Source organism: Bombus fervidus, chromosome 8, assembly GCF_041682495.2.
Source record: "Bombus fervidus isolate BK054 chromosome 8, iyBomFerv1, whole genome shotgun sequence".
NCBI lineage: Eukaryota > Metazoa > Arthropoda > Insecta > Hymenoptera > Apidae > Bombus > Bombus fervidus.
This window is the reverse complement of record NC_091524.1, coordinates 9,369,540-9,384,846: the sequence shown is the minus strand read 5'-3', so window position 1 is coordinate 9,384,846 and position 15,307 is coordinate 9,369,540. Positions and strand designations below refer to the sequence as shown.

General features: G+C 42.1%; 2 protein-coding genes and 2 long non-coding RNA genes across 9 annotated transcripts in view; 3 read left to right on the top strand and 1 right to left on the bottom strand.

Annotated features, from left to right (window-relative positions):
• Positions 1–321: 321 nt before the first annotated feature.
• On the top strand, positions 322–5,315 carry LOC139989877 (transient receptor potential channel pyrexia). 3 transcript variants are annotated; one of them, XM_072008558.1, is made up of 9 exons: positions 322–796; positions 1,119–1,371; positions 1,497–1,699; positions 1,786–2,007; positions 2,094–2,422; positions 2,753–3,026; positions 3,652–3,942; positions 4,710–4,969; positions 5,102–5,315. In XM_072008558.1, exons 1-9 carry the CDS (start codon positions 416–418, stop codon positions 5,256–5,258), a joined length of 2,370 nt encoding a protein of 789 aa, XP_071864659.1. In that variant the 5' UTR covers positions 322–415; the 3' UTR covers positions 5,259–5,315. The 3 variants fall into 3 exon arrangements, with proteins under 3 accessions (XP_071864659.1, XP_071864660.1, XP_071864661.1); XM_072008559.1 differs by having other exon boundaries at positions 5,064–5,315; XM_072008560.1 differs by lacking the exon at positions 5,102–5,315 and having other exon boundaries at positions 323–796; positions 3,652–3,951; positions 4,768–4,910.
• Positions 879–5,977, bottom strand: LOC139989886 (uncharacterized). 4 transcript variants are annotated; one of them, XR_011800431.1, is made up of 5 exons: positions 5,599–5,972; positions 5,429–5,491; positions 3,970–4,090; positions 2,509–3,894; positions 879–2,428 (listed from the first exon to the last, which is right to left on the bottom strand). It is a non-coding gene; the product is annotated as an uncharacterized lncRNA (long non-coding RNA). The 4 variants fall into 4 exon arrangements; XR_011800430.1 differs by having other exon boundaries at positions 3,974–4,090; positions 5,599–5,970; XR_011800432.1 differs by having other exon boundaries at positions 2,509–4,090; positions 5,704–5,977.
• A 633-nt stretch (positions 5,978–6,610) lies between these two features.
• LOC139989891 (uncharacterized) lies at positions 6,611–8,079 on the top strand. Its single transcript, XR_011800440.1, has 3 exons — positions 6,611–6,824; positions 7,438–7,591; positions 7,681–8,079. It is a non-coding gene; the product is annotated as an uncharacterized lncRNA (long non-coding RNA).
• A 78-nt stretch (positions 8,080–8,157) lies between these two features.
• The window catches only part of LOC139989876 (protein pangolin, isoforms A/H/I/S), a 283,984-nt gene continuing 276,834 nt past the window's right edge, over positions 8,158–15,307 (top strand). Inside the window, exons 1-2 of the mRNA XM_072008557.1 lie at positions 8,158–10,146; positions 10,392–10,470. Coding sequence (XP_071864658.1) covers positions 9,997–10,146; positions 10,392–10,470 — 229 coding nt within the window. The 5' untranslated portion in view covers positions 8,158–9,996. The remainder of the gene's footprint in view (positions 10,147–10,391; positions 10,471–15,307) is intronic.

The following is a 15,307-nucleotide window of genomic DNA, read 5'->3' as shown; positions in this document are numbered from 1 at the left end:
GATCGGACACATTTCTAGAGAAATTCGTATCACTCAATTTTCGAAAAATCGTACCAAAAAGTAAGACACGATATATACATCTTGATACCTGCCAACAGCCAAATAGTAGACACACGAGGAGATAGGTCTTGGCTGCTCACTTGCTCGAGCAAATATCCGCGGTATGTCGAAAACATAAATAAAACTGGACTACCTCTGAGTGGTTGTTATCGTCAGTAAATAACGGGGCAACGTATTTTTAAGCAGACGATAAAAACACACGGGGTACGTAGATTTTATAACTGACCACATCCTCTGATTAATTGTAATATATATCTATCTGCAACGTTGTTGATTCGACGTCAGTGAAAAGCAAGCACGCGAAATTGAAACATAGGTCATAGAACAGGGTGTATAAGAGAGATTATCAACCGAAATGAATTCGTATGATAACGATCAATTAAAATTGATCACCTCTATTGAAAACGGCGATGTGGGAACGGCAATAGAGATCTGCACCACGAGATTCGATAAAAAATTCTTACAGCCTGTTGGAGTACTGCGCGTGACTATCGTTCAGTTGGCTGCTTGGCAAGGGAATATTGAATTATTGCAACTGTTGTATGAAAATGGAGCTGATATCAATGCCACGGACAAAATTGGCAGATGTGCGCTTTTTCACGCGGCGCATCATGGAAACTGCGAAGTGGTGAATTGGTTGTTGGAACATGGAGCTTTCACGGAAAATAGAGTCGGAGTTGATTCTTGTTACAAGAATACTCGTTCACCTTCGAACCTGTGTTTTATTGGTCGAAACGTAAGTACCGTGAATTAAATAAAATTTAATTTCTGTGCTACTCATTAGCAATTTTAAAGCTTTTTGGATACATTTAGCGGTAGACTGCAATGTTCATGAAATATTTTAGGAGTTTAAAAAATGTACGGAGTACAAGTAATAAACAGAAATATTTAAATATCCAAGATATAATACTTGTAGTATTATATTATCTAATAAGTGAAGCAAATCTTCGCGTAGGTTCTGTTTCTTTACTTGTGTTCGTGAAAATATAAATTTTTATAAATATTTCTAGCTTATTCATCATCTTCCAAATGAAAGTACTAATCGATTGGAATTTTAGTTACCTACACCAGAGTGTTGGGGAAGGACACCCATGCACCAAGCTGTGAAGAACAATCACGCTGCGGTAGTCAAGATCCTGGTGGAAGCTGGTGCTGACGTGAACGTGAAAGACGAACGTGGAATCACACCATTGTTACTAGCAGGGACCGCAGTCGCAAAAGAAAATTGCAACGAAATTTCCAAATTTAATGATATCGTCGAGATCCTCGTGGCAGCGAAAGCTTCGATTAACGTCATCGATCCTAATACAGGTATTATATAGAACTCGTCAATAATGAAAATTATTAAGCTGATTTAATTTCATTTATCGCGTACCGTGTACTAGTCTCTCCTGTGTTGTGTTTGTTCCTAATTAGTCCTTTTTATAAACTTACAGGTACTACCGTATTGCATACTGCGACCTTACTAGGAAGTTGTTCGGCGACGAAAAGGTTACTGAACGGTGGTGCGTGGCCTCTTTATCGATGCAAAGGAACAGGAAGTACTCCTCTTCATCTCGCTGCCAGCACGGGTAACCCAGAGGCGCTTTCGATCCTTCTAGAGAACATACCTTCTTGTAATATCGACATTCGAGATAACGTGAGTCTTTATTTAACCTTCTATATATCTGCTAAATTTAACATAATAATCACTTAATTGCCCCATTTCCTTTCTTTGATATCCAGATCAATCGAACACCATTGCATAGAGCAGCTTACCAAGGTCATCAAGAGTGCGTTCGAATACTAATCGATCACGGTGGCAATTTAGGCGCAGAAACGAACACCGGACTTACTGTCATCGATGCCATATTTGCTCACATACCAACACCAGTCTTATTTCTAAACGATATTCTGTCTTCCCGCGTTAAAATGAGTTCGGTTGAAAGTTCTGTGGAAAATTCCCAGGTAATAGAAACAGCGTGATTTACTCGTTCTAAAGATGTCGTTCCTCCCTTTTACTGTTTTCTGTATTTTATTGTTTTCTGTTCAAGATCACCATTGACTTCAACGTGCTAGCGCCAAAAGAAGAGCTGCAAATGGGAGTAGTTACGTCCCTTATTGCAGCAGCCTCGAACGTGGAACAATTGACGATACTACAACATCCGCTGGTGGAAACGTTCCTCTGGTTGAAGTGGTCCAAGTTGAGAGTATTCTTCTTTAGTCTCGTCTTCGTCCACGCCCTACTGGTCTTTTCCCTGTCTGGTTATTCCATAACGATATTGCAATACGAGACTGATTGCACCCTGTTGCGGAGGATTCTCTCTTCCTGTTCTTGCGTCCTCTTCCTTCACAATGTCGTTCAGGTGCTGATGGTACCTAGGTTCGTCTAGAATAAAAATAAAATTAAGTTTGTTCCTTCGTTATTTCTCTTGGAATTTTAACGTCCTATAAACATCAGATACGTACCCACATCTTTGTTCGTAAGTATCGGGACACTCGCGAGAACCAACAACAGTTAATATGATCAGAAAATCGTCAAACCTGTAAAACTTATCATTTCATTTGAAACGTAGATTCGCAAGGTACCCATACAATTTGATATAATAAAAATAATGTTCACCTTGTCCATCTTGTATATCTGTCGCGTCTTTTCATCAGCATCTTCACTTTATTTATTCTTACAATTACTCCGAAAACCTATATATTTTAGACATTATCTGAGACAGTACGAAACGTGGCTATCGTTCGCCTGCGCGGCGATATCTCTGACGATTTCAATGGGTAGCGCTTATAGAAGCGAGATTACGGCTTCATCAGGGGAAAAGGAATTACACGGTGCTCGACAACCCTCTCAATGGATGTTGCATTCCATCAGCCTGGCAATCCTGCTTGCCTGGATGCAAATGATGCTGTTAATCGGCCGTCTTCCAATGTGCGGATATTACGCGCTCATGTTCTCCACGGTGCTGAAGAATATTCTGAAGGTCAGTAGTAGACGTAATCAACCGACATGCGTTTGATTCCCGGTGCGCTGTGTAATAATCGCCTGTTCCTCGCCCTATTCGCTCGTCAGAATCGAACTTGGGGAAAGGAAAAAGTAACGAGGAATCCCCCGTTGAAGGAAGAACTCCCAATTTTCCTCGTTAAAGCGCGTCGAGTCGCGGTTAAACGGGCGCGAATAAAAAGCAGCTACGTCCGACACCGCAAGAACACCGTTTTTCACCGAAGAGAGTCGTTTCAACAGGAGCAACGTTAACCCTGATTTAATGTGTCGGGGGAGGCTTTTTTTCTTGTATCTTTTTCCTTTGCTTCCTCTTTCTCCTTTTCTTTTTTTTTTTTTTTTTTTTTAATTCCGTCTGTATGGCGAAAGATCCTGCATTTAGCCGAAACGAAAGGTACAAGAGAGCGACGAGGCTCTTCCCTTCGGCGAATATCGTTAGAAATGAAAAGCCAAAGGGGGAAGAAGGAAGAAGCAAGGTTCTAAATGTCTGGTCGGTGATATGGCTCCCATCAGGACCCACTTGCCTACCCCTACTTCGCGCAGCCCTACCACCCTCTCTACTTCGCGATTATAACAACGTGCATCTGGGGCTTTTTATTTCCTTTCAGGTTCTCCTAGCGTTCGTCTGCCTGATTGTCGGATTCGCGTTCAGCTTCGCCGTTTTGTTCCACGGGAACGACCAGTTTCGCAATTCCTGGAGGGCCGTCGTGAAGACCGTGGTAATGATGATGGGTGAGTACGAGTACGGGGCTCTGTTCTCGGACGAGAAGAATGGGAGTTCCTTCCTACCAGCCACGAGCAGGGTCGTGTTCCTCGCTTTCGTCATGCTCGCTAGTATCGTCCTGATGAACCTGATGATCGGCCTCGCGGTCAATGACATCCAAGGCCTCGAGAAGGAGGTACGGTCCGTCGATACTCTTACTCACCTACCTTCGATATTCATTACGTAAACGTTTCCTTGGTATTGCGGAATGCTGGATGAATAATTCCATAGTAATATCGAAAATAGCAATGAATCACTAGTATATTGACGGTCACTGATTATATCTGAAAATCAAATGGGACAAATATAATAAGCTTACTTTCGTTGATTTTATAATTTTTACGCTTCTTGAAAAACTAAAGGGAAGTACTTCGATATATCATAGTTGAAATAGAAAATAACCTATCAGGTTCAAAGATACGTGTCTTTTGAAAATAAATCATATATTCACTGAGTATTTCTTAAATAGAATATATATAGTACCATCAATGTTATGAGTAAATTGCGGATGTTTACATAGTTGCAAAAATACGTAGATGATGCAATTTAAAGTATATGTTATAATATCTGGTAAATAAAATAAACTATTCAGCCTCGATTCCTTTAGTAATGCTCAAAGAAATATGAATTTACATAAACATCCCATATCTTTGAACTATTTAGGAAAGTGATAGAATCGTACATTTAATTCCAAAGTCCATTAAAAAGACAGTTCTACTAATATATTAGTGGCAGACAGCGAATTAAATTTTAAACTGTGCTACCAAGGGAGGAAAATATAGGTCATCATGATCTTTCCCTGTAGTCTTCGTTTCTAATTGAATATCCAATTTAATTAGAAGTTAATTAAATTAATTAAAGTGTGCAACTAGCCGTATAAGAATGAATATTGCGTGAATTCAGGGACACATTCGCCAATTGCTGAAGCAGGCCGAGTTTGTGGCTCATTTGGAAAGACTAGTGCTGACATCACAACGAATCTTTCGCCGCAATTGGCTACATCCTCGGTTAGCCGGGCTGCTAGACTCGAGGCGAGGCATTCCCACAAAAATTACGTTCTGTTATCACGAACGTTATTTCCATGAATCATCCCTCGGCGTGCCAGCGAGGCTGAGGGAGGCGTTGTTTCTGCTCGCCTTGGGAAACTCGCGCGACACCGAAAGGTGGGCAACTTGTCGTGCGACGAACGAGTAAAAGTTCGGTCGATCACCATCATTTTACGCTTTAATTAATAATTTCATCCATAACGACCCAAAGTTGAAGCCTGCTTAAAGAAAACGGTATTTTCCCAACAGGCGTGAAAATAACAACGGGGACGATAACGTGGAATTAAAGGCGCTGTTGGAGGAAGTGTTGCTGCAATTAAGGGTACCTTATTATCCGTCCGCCATGAGAAAGTTTTCAGTACCTTGTAATGCACGAACGGGGCTGAGGAAGATTACTAACCTGTGAAGAAATATATATGTGTATCTTTTTCTTATGTTTTTATTACAATATCGATAAACTCTATGATATATATTTATTTATTTATTGTGTTATCCTACGGAAATATCTTTAATTTATGATAATTTTGCTTAATTGCAAAAAGATATTTAGAAGATGAATATTACGTGAAAACTTACCCAGATTTAATCAAATAATAGGTAGAAGTATGGCGTATAACCTCTATTGGAACTTTGGAATCACTAGAAAAAAGAGAGGTATTAATTACGTTTCTACTTATGTCTAAATATATAACACTCAGTGAGAAGTTTTGTTATTTTTTATCTTTACTTGACTGCTATTCGCATACCTTTAATTATTGAAAATGATAGTAGCCGGATTAGGATATTACAGAAATGTGTATGTGATAATTACCATAATTGTGCTCTGTTGAAAAATAACAAAAAAAGTGTACCTCGTCGGTGGCTTGAGTTATATCAGTTTAGCTCTAAATTACGGATACGCATTGTTAAAGGTCGGTATAGTAGAGAAATAGTGTTATCGACGTAACCTAGCGAAGATTTCATTAGATATCGATCTGAGCATAGATGTCTCTGCAATACCATTTTAGATTTTCAAAATTGTAACGTACGAAATTGTCATGGCACGTTGATCGTTTCTTAGCAGGATCATCGAATGTTCTAAGTTGTAGGTAAGCATATTTATTAAATTTATACCTTAAAATATGTAACATATTTCAAATAGTAGCTTTTTAGTTATTGTATAATTCAGGATTTTTTGTTATCCATTCAATCTTTATCCTATTTGCTTAAATTTTCGTGCTATCCTCAATAATTCTCAAGTGACTACAGTCACGAATAATTTTACGAACAACAAACGCAATTTATGCAATTACATTTTACAAATAATTACATTTATGATAGCATGCAGATTCCTCATTATATTTCAATTGAAACGATAATTAAATAGGATTTTAATGAATGTATGTTTGATACCATACCTGTCACCCTCATCAGTAATCCAACATATATGGTAATGCGATAAATTTATCGTCGTATATATTTTTCAAACACAATTCATTATTTCGACGAGAATATTGATAAATAGCTTTCAAAACGTTACAGATCACGCCAACAGATATGTAGTACTTACAACATTGTTAACCAACCAATCAAATACTTGTACGATCGCTGTGCTACCAAAATTGGCGGGAAATGCAGGAAACAATGACTTTCAAAGAAAGGCTGTAATTTCTTCGCATCGAGGAACATTCTGGATATTCGAAGTTTAGTAAGTCTTCTTTCCTTCCCCTTTTCTTCAATGTCACTTTCTCCATTTTTCTACCTTTTTTCTCTAAATTAGTTCATAACTTTCCAAGAATATATGGCACGGAACGTGATTCATGCGATATACCTGAAAGTACCGAAGAGTTTCGTGCAGGCAAGATAATTGCAATTTATCGATAAGATTTATGTAGCCGGCAGAAAATTTACAAAAACGTTAATCCAGGCACACGTGAACGCGAGTCGTGTTGGTTGTCCCAGGAATAATTAACGCGAAGGTTTCTTAACAAAGGTACGTGCAGTGATTCTGACATTTGAGGTTATTAATACGGGTATAATGTTTGCGTGCAAATAATGAAGTACGATCGAACGAACGCGTTATTTCAACGGAATATAATGTGTTGTATTGTTCGTCCAGGTGATTAAACCGAGGACACGTCATCCGATCTGTCTGAAATTTATCTCGCTTATTTCGATATAAGGCGAATGACAGCGGATCGTACGCAAACGATCACACGCACTCACGTGACTCGTTCCCTTTGTCATTCCTAGAGATGACACGAAAATCAGCTTTGTTAGCGGCTAATAAGGGGACCCGTGTATTCGTTCAGATTTTAATTAAATACGGAAATCGGATAGGACAGTGGCCAGCGCATACATTACCATAAATTGTCGTTCACCCGCGGCTGTAAAGAAATCAAACGTGCACCTGCCTTAACGGTTGTAACAGAACTGGACGTATTTCGCGACTGCTTTTACGCCACACTTTTATTTTCACGAAAAACGACATTACGCGTGGAATCGTTTCTTGAAATTCCACGCTCGCCTCGAAAGAGAAAGAAAGGAGAAAGAGGCGTCACCGAACAGAATAAAAAGGTTACTTTAACAGGACGCATAATTTATAGGGTTGACTTTGAAACGCACAACCGGGATCGGAGAAAAATTCACAAACGAGTTTCCACGACCGGAGGAAAGATTTCTAGGTAGAACGAATAACATAGGAGAATTTGCACCTCGCGTAAAGTCATTCACCATCGACGGTATCGGAAACTCGCTTATGTTCGTCTTCAATTATAATAAATTACAGTTTCCAAAGTTGGTAGTACTGGCTCATGCGGCATATCAATGTGCGTTTCTTTTTCTTCCAGATTAATTAAGCAACAAGAAATTCTTCGTAGATACGATCGGAATTCGTGTCTACATAGTCGATAATAAAACCTTAATAATTAAATAGAAGAGGAAACCAACGGATCGTATGTCCACTAAAAAACAACCGCAAAATACCCGTCGGTGAAAAGAAATGGCATAGTACGAATAGGAGAAAAAAGCTGGACGACAAATCGGACGGCCATAAGTGGAACTTAATAGAAGATAAACGTTTTGCTTATTGTTTGTTAGAATATAAGTCTTTGCGTGTAGTAGGTGGGGAGATAGGAGGATCGTAGCTGGTCCTCTCGCACGACGAAAACGGCACGCAGGAGTTACGGTAGCGGTGGTGGCGGTGGTGGCACTGGCGGTGGGAGCAGCAGCAGCAGCAGCGGTGGTGGTGGTGGTGGCGGTGGCAGCAACAGCCGTGGCGGCGGCGGTGGTGGCGGTGGCGGTGGCGGTGGCGGTGGCGGTGGCGGTAGCAGCGACGATGGTGGCGGCGGCGACGACAGCGACGGCGACGACGACGACGATCACGAAGACGACGATCACGAAGACGACGACGACCACGACGAAGACGGTACTAGAAGTTCGGGCAAATTCGGATGAGTTCGGGTGGAGTCGGTTCGCCGCCTTGCCTGCCATGACTGGCCGGTCGTGGCCTCGCGGGGGGTGAGGGTGGGGGTGAGGTGGCGCGTCGGTGAGGGAAGCCGCGGCGGTGAATCCGGCGTCGTGATTGGTCGTCGCGTGGGAGAGCCGCCCGCCCGAGCTCACTGTGACCGGCAGTCGGCACCGAGCATCCAGGCAGAGCACATCGAGCCATCGGAGTCGGGGCGAGATACGCAAACACGCACCTCGGGACCTAACCACGGGCACGATGGCCGTCCGGCGCGTGCACCGTCAACAACAACAGCAAGAACAGCAGCAACGTCGTCACCGTCGTCGTGGTGCCGTACTCGTCGTCGCGCGTGTTCTTCGTACTTACCTGCATACGGAATCGAAGCAAGAGCAGCAGCAGGATCGCGCGCTCGCTAAAGCATCGTGGCCACCATCGTGCGGATACGTGGCGCGCGGACTATGCGCCTGGTGCACGCAATAAACGAAAGAAAAAGAGAGGAAAAACCTACAACACGTATACGTACACGACGACAACGCACGGAAAGTTGCTGGCAGCGCGCGCGCTAAATACGATACACACCACGGGGTCCAGGGACCACTCAACACACAACTCAACCTACATCACACACGTTCCATCGTTACCTCTTCCTTGTCCCCTCGTTTCCACCGGCCGTGTGTATATCGCACCTCCTTCTCTCCTCCCTTGTGTGCGCCGGCCTTCCTACGCGGTCCTCGTATCTTCGCCGAGATTACGTTTCGGTTAATACGCGAGTAAACGCGCGTCGGCCGTTAAACCTTCGGCTCGTTGCCGGCCCGCGTTTGTCGTTCACGGTGATATACATCTCTTTCTCTCTCTCTTTTGCGTGTCTCGTCGATCATCATCGGTGATATTCGTTTCATCGAGATTACTATCGTATCCTCGCGTCTTTGTGTTTTGACTGGTGGTGCGTTTTTAGTCGTGTTCCGATCTCGTATCACCGCGGCGTTCTTTTTTTTTTATACTTACGGTGCTACGTTCTCGTTTTGTGCCCCTCACGTCGAAGGGGGAAAAAAAGGAAAGCAAAAATCAAGCAAAAGAAAAGAAAAGTGTGCGTTCAAATATATAGAAGCCTAACCTCCTCCGTCGACGACGGTGGCGACGGTGGTGGAGGCTAAGGTGACGGTGACGGTGAACCGTTCTCTGTGTGCTCTGTGCTGTCGTCCTTGCGTCATTCGTATCGTATTGTTCGTTGTTGTGCGGCACTAGTGACACAGAGAAGTACCGAAGGGAGGAAGTGTCTGTCGCGTCGGTGGCGTTCTTTCGTCGCGTAGTCTCGTGCGCGCGTGACAGAGGAGCACGCAGTCCGTGATAGAAAGAGAGGCAGCGCAGCGCCGTTCCGACGGATTGTAGCAGCCTTGTTGAGAAGAGAGAAGAATCTGCCAGTCGCTGTGCGTCGTCTTCTCCTCTCTCGGACCACCGTCTTCTCGTCGAGTTTTGTTTCCGCTAGTTATTCGCTCGTCGCTTAGTGTGCTATTCTGAACGTCGTGTGTTGAACGATTCGCAGCCGGCACGTCGAGGACCGGCTTTCGAAATTCCCGCGTCGGCCGTATCGGCTGCCTAACCTCTCCTTGGTCCGCTACTCGAGGCGGACACACCTCTTGTGTTAAGTCGCCGAACGACGAAGACAGGAAAGACGGTGGCCGTCGCTCGGCCAGCAATAATGCCGCACGTGAGCAGCAGCGGCGGCGGCGACGATCTCGGCAGCGAAGACGAGGTCAAGGTCTTCAAGGATGAGGGCGAGGACGAGAAGAGGTCCTCCGAGAACCTCACGGAGGAGAAAAGTTCCCTCATCGACCTCACGGAGTCTGAGGTGCGTGTCGATGAGATTCAAAAATTCTCCCTCTTTTTTTTCTTCTACTTTATCGTACAACAAATATCGTGTTGTCGTTACGATAAAGTTTTACCTGTGCATAACACAACGTGTCGTTCTTCCCTCCTCCCCTCTCTCTCTCTTTCTCTTTGATCGTCGTGTACAACGTATCTTCTTCTTTGATCCACCCACTCGATCGTGACAGCATAAGGACGTCGCCATTAAGTGCATGCGTGTGTTTACAGGAAAAGGGCTCGCTCGCCGGTGGAAGTTACGCGACGACGGGCAAGACGTCAGCGAGATCCGACCTCAGCCCCGTTTTCGGTGAGTCTTATTTATTGTATCTTTCTTTCTTGTTGTCTGTCTACTCTAAGGAACTACGACGATCATCTTCCCCTTCCGTTACAATTGTCTCGCGCTAGTATCAGATAAATATTCAGCGATACGAGATACCGGATCGTGATACAAGAACGCTATGATAACTTTTTAAATTGTACCGTGACTAAGCGTTTTCCGTGTAACTTTTAACGAGCGAAGTTTAGGATAAACGCGGTTACTCGTTGTTAGAGAAGTAGGAGATTACAAAGCGCACATGTCACGGTGAGAGAAAAGTCTAGAGAATATGCGCATTGACTTTTACTCGCGATTTCATCGAGTCGTCAATTTGGTTAAGAAAATTTAGTCAATGTGAAACAGAGGCAGAAGTTGGCAAATATAAAGTGACTATTATTTCTAATAAATCTATATATTCTGTTTCCACTAACAAACGTTTAAATCTCATTGTAAATGCTATAATTTACTTTAAATTAGTATATGTATACGTTGAACTGTAAATGAATGAAATTTACTGGATGAATACATTCGCTATATTATATACGTACACATAACGCCGTACAATTTAACATGTAATTTAATCTATCAAATCGTCGCGTACACATGTTGCATGTACAAAAATGGAGAATTGTCACGAAGTCACGAAGAACGAATTAGAAACAAAGGAAGATTGATCGACAATACGACACGGTCGAATGTCGTCGGACGTTATTCGTCCCGTCGGACGTTTATCGCGCCCAGTTTCACTCGCCTATGAAATCTGATAACGCGTTATGATATTTTATGCGTGTCGCAGGGGCAGGGCCCTGATTCATATAAATTAACGTCATTGTAGGTGGTTATCTTACGATCTGGTAACGTAATCTACTTGTGGCAAATCGCTTTTACGTCCTAATGATAATTTAGACGCCTTTAGTCTGGTCCCGCCGCCGTAACAGACGGCTGAAATTGTCGGAGAAGCATTCTTGCCGCGCCGTTTCTCTAAACTCTAGCTAGGCGATTAACAATCTAGTCGTGTTCCGATCGTTGAACGAGATTAACGAGCCTGCTACGTATTATCGTTTATTGTAACCGGTTGACTAAAAACGAAAACGCGCGCGTATTTCTCATTTCCGTTTTGGCGCGCTCCCAGCGGAAACAACGCGCACGCACGCATCATCTGCACGCGTTCGACGCGAGAAATTTCGCGACATCCCAAACTGACGGGATTTTTCAATAAACAACGAAAATCCGTACAAAGACATAAGCGTTGAAGTTTCATAAATTTTATATCGATTATCGTTTATTGTCATGAATAGTAGAGTAGTAATAACAACAGAGAGATACATAAAAAATCAAACTCGACGAATATAGGGTTTTCGCAGTCTGTGCAAATATAAAAAATAGTAAACATTTTGGAACGAAGTGTTGGAGAGATTAATAATACTTTGTTCATAATTTATGCTCTTTCAAAGCAGCATTAATTTCTTATGATATACGTACATGTATCGCGTTACACTTCGACAGTAATCTGAAAATATTTGGTACACACAAAAGGAAGAGCGCAACGTTAAGAAAAGAATTCAGCCGACAGATTAAACGGACGTGACTTTATCCATAAAGAGAATAAAATATGTAGTTTCTTGGATGGATGTTCCGAATTATATACATGACACGCGCGTCGAAACGCATGAATGAATCTCGCGAGTCAGTTTCTCAAGTTTCTTTATCCGTCGATGTATCCTAACCTTGCGCGTCGTCCTTTCATTCATAGTTTTTATGGCAGAGAGTTGCGTTGTGTTTGCGAACTCATTCTTGTACCTTGCGAATTACCCAAACGTAAGAGTTTCGTGTGATAACGTTCGGTTTTTTTTGTCGGAGGTCGATCGTTTCCGAGAAAGAGTAACTCGAGCCCGCGGTTCTGTTGCTGTTTTTACAAGGGCATACGATACTGTTTTCTTTCCGCTGCTTTCAAGTAAGATGACGTTCGGGTTCGCGGAAACGGCAATAAACATCGTGTGCTTTCGCTTCGTATCGCACACTGAAAATTTCGAAGCCATTTATCGACCAATTTCAGACACAACGCTCTCTTTTGTTCCCCTTTGGTTTGAAACTCTCGGGAGAAACGTTCCGACACGCTTGAAACTTTGTCGTCTCTCGATCCTCTACTTCGTAATTTTCGCTCGTCCAGAATAATTATCGAAACTCTCGGTAGGTTTAGTTTTGATACACTGTCGATGATTTGTAGAAATTTGTTTCTCTAGAAATTCGTAATCGAAACTCTTATTTTATCTCTTGACTGTTACGATTCTATAGCTGTGTATAATATTTTAAGGAAGAATAAATGAAGGAAATTTTCACAAGTTAGAAACAAAGGATGTTAGCCGCAATTTATGCGCATTTCAAGCTTTAAAGCTACTAGAATAGCAAATATTAATACGATTAAATTGAACTGCAAATAAATACTTCAGATCTTGAAACCTCGTGTAATTGTTGACATTTCCTATCGGTGGATACTATCACGACGACTATAGCTACGATAAATAAATCGAAATGTACATAAAATTTTTCACGTGCCGTCATAGTGAAACCTTTCATCGTCTATAATTCTATGTAACCATAATGTACGCCTTGCCTTAGTCAAAATGTCCTATGTAGCATCGTTTAATTTTTCACGGTATGTTGAAACATTTGAAGTTTCACGTGTTTTTTACTTTATAAGTAATATAATATGATACGGATTGTTACGAAACAATGATTAAATATTTTTAATACGAGTGAAAAAAAAAAAAAAAAGAAAAATACAAAGATGGAGAAAGATTTTCTCAAGTTTCAAAGCGATATTTAGAATCTTTTAACCATATAGGGTAGATAATTTTTTAGTATTTTACTTTTTGATGTTTCTTTTATTATCACGTACAATATTCTCCACTCTTTGTTGTTCGAATTTCGCGTTACATCACACGGCCAGAGGGAAGAGTAATCGCAAGAACAGAAAGTAATCGGCAGGCGAACACGAGGGGTGAAGGGTGGGGCCGGAGGATGAGCGAAATCGAATTGGCGTTGGTTAAAAGCGAAAAGGGTTTTCGGCGAGAAACCGCGGGCAAAGTTAATCCCAATTTGCCGGGGGAAATTGACCGAAGTTTACGGAACGCTATTATTCTCGCGACAGGTTTGAAACAAATTGTAACTCGTTAGCGCAACGGGTATATACAATGAAACGCGCCGGAATCTCTCTCTCTCTCTTCTTCTCTCATAGACACACACACACATCCTCTCTCTCTCTCTGTCTCTGTCTCTCTGTCTCTCTGTCTCTCTTGGTACTGTCCTCCCCCCGGCTGGACTTTGTCACTGACAAATCGATGTCGTGTGACGCCGTACACGCTGTCACCGTGTTGCCAAAACACTTTAACGAGTTACTGTGATTCCGACGACTTACCTCTAATATCCAACCTAGGCACCTAGAGTATGCGATCAAAGGATTTAGAAGAAGCGCGTCGTTGAATATTTGAAATTCTTCTTTTTCAAATATTTCTGCTTTTGGAGAGGGCGTCGTGTTCTTTCGATAGTTACGAAATCACGACTATCAAAATTTAAATCGTTCGTACAAGGAAAAGATACAATTTTTATTTCGTTTAAAATTCTGTCGAGTTTTTTTTTCATTTGTCGTTGCCATTTCATAGTTTTTAAATGCATAAGCTGCTAAAATCCAAGTCGTACGTACAAGTTAAATTTTCGTAAGTACGTTTTCAAGTACAATTTTCATTCTTTTATAAACTCGATTACTCGACAAATCAAGTTGATTACAAATGATTAGAAGAAATAGTTTTTCCTTTTCCCTCGATTGAATTTGCACGGGGAGACGTTCGAGGTTTCAGATAATCTTGACGCGATAAGAGGTAATCGAAGGAGACTGCGATTATATTGATCGCGGCTTTATCGATGGTCACTTGTCACTTTAAGACGAGTTATCGTAGATCTTGTTAATCGTTTGTTTGTTATACGCCAGGCGAATGCAGTTGTACCGAAGAAAGATAATTTATTGTGGCGGCGGTTTGAACTGCCCCGATGTATCGACGTGGCGATAGTTTTCGCGAAAATTACTCGCTGTCAAATCGGATATTGCTTTGGAAAGAAAAAGAGAGATTGTGCCTCTACTCGTAGAACGTAATAATATTTTAATCGCGTGCTGATTTACACGCCGCGGTTGCCCTACCGAGTAATAAAGTCTAATTACTTGGAACGGTGTATAAATTGTTGCAATAAAAGCACAGATTGAATTTATCGCTCGATGAAATACGTGATACATCAAACGTTAAGCAAATACGTCTTTTCCGATCGTTAAGTAGAGGTTACATGGGCTTTTTCTTCCTTAACGTTCGAACCTATATATTTCACATTCTTAAAAAGATAACCCTAATTGTTTTAAACCTCGTGTACTTGTTGTCGTCATAAAAACTATACCTGTTTATTTTCCCCTTAACAAAGTGGTCGAAGATCCATGCACGAACAAAGAGAGAAAATGAGAGTTGGTCGCGTACGAGTGTAAACGAATCCGTGGAGTGTTAAATTATTGTAATTTATCTTGTCTGAACGGTAGCGACGCGCGGCGAGCCTTGTGGCACGACACGAAAATCACTTTCTGTGACGTACAATTACGTGCAAATAACGCGGCCGGATCAGAATTCGTTGCACCCGCGATGGACGGACGTGGAACGTAGGGGGGAACGTGCAAAATATTACGTCGGGATCCGTCGTAATCGCTTAAGTGGTTAATTATGGTGCTTCGAGGAAGGCTAGAGGAGGCCGAGGTGGGATTAATCTTGGCATCAATTACTTCACTCTGGAC

Coding starts and splice junctions, on each gene's coding strand:
- LOC139989877 (XM_072008558.1), top strand. CDS start 416: ATGAATTCGTATGATAACGATCAATTAAAATTGATCACCTCTATTGAA. Junction 1,700..1,785: donor ATATCGACATTCGAGATAAC/GTGAGTCTTTAT, acceptor TTTGATATCCAG/ATCAATCGAACACCATTGCA. Junction 2,008..2,093: donor GTTCTGTGGAAAATTCCCAG/GTAATAGAAACA, acceptor TTTCTGTTCAAG/ATCACCATTGACTTCAACGT.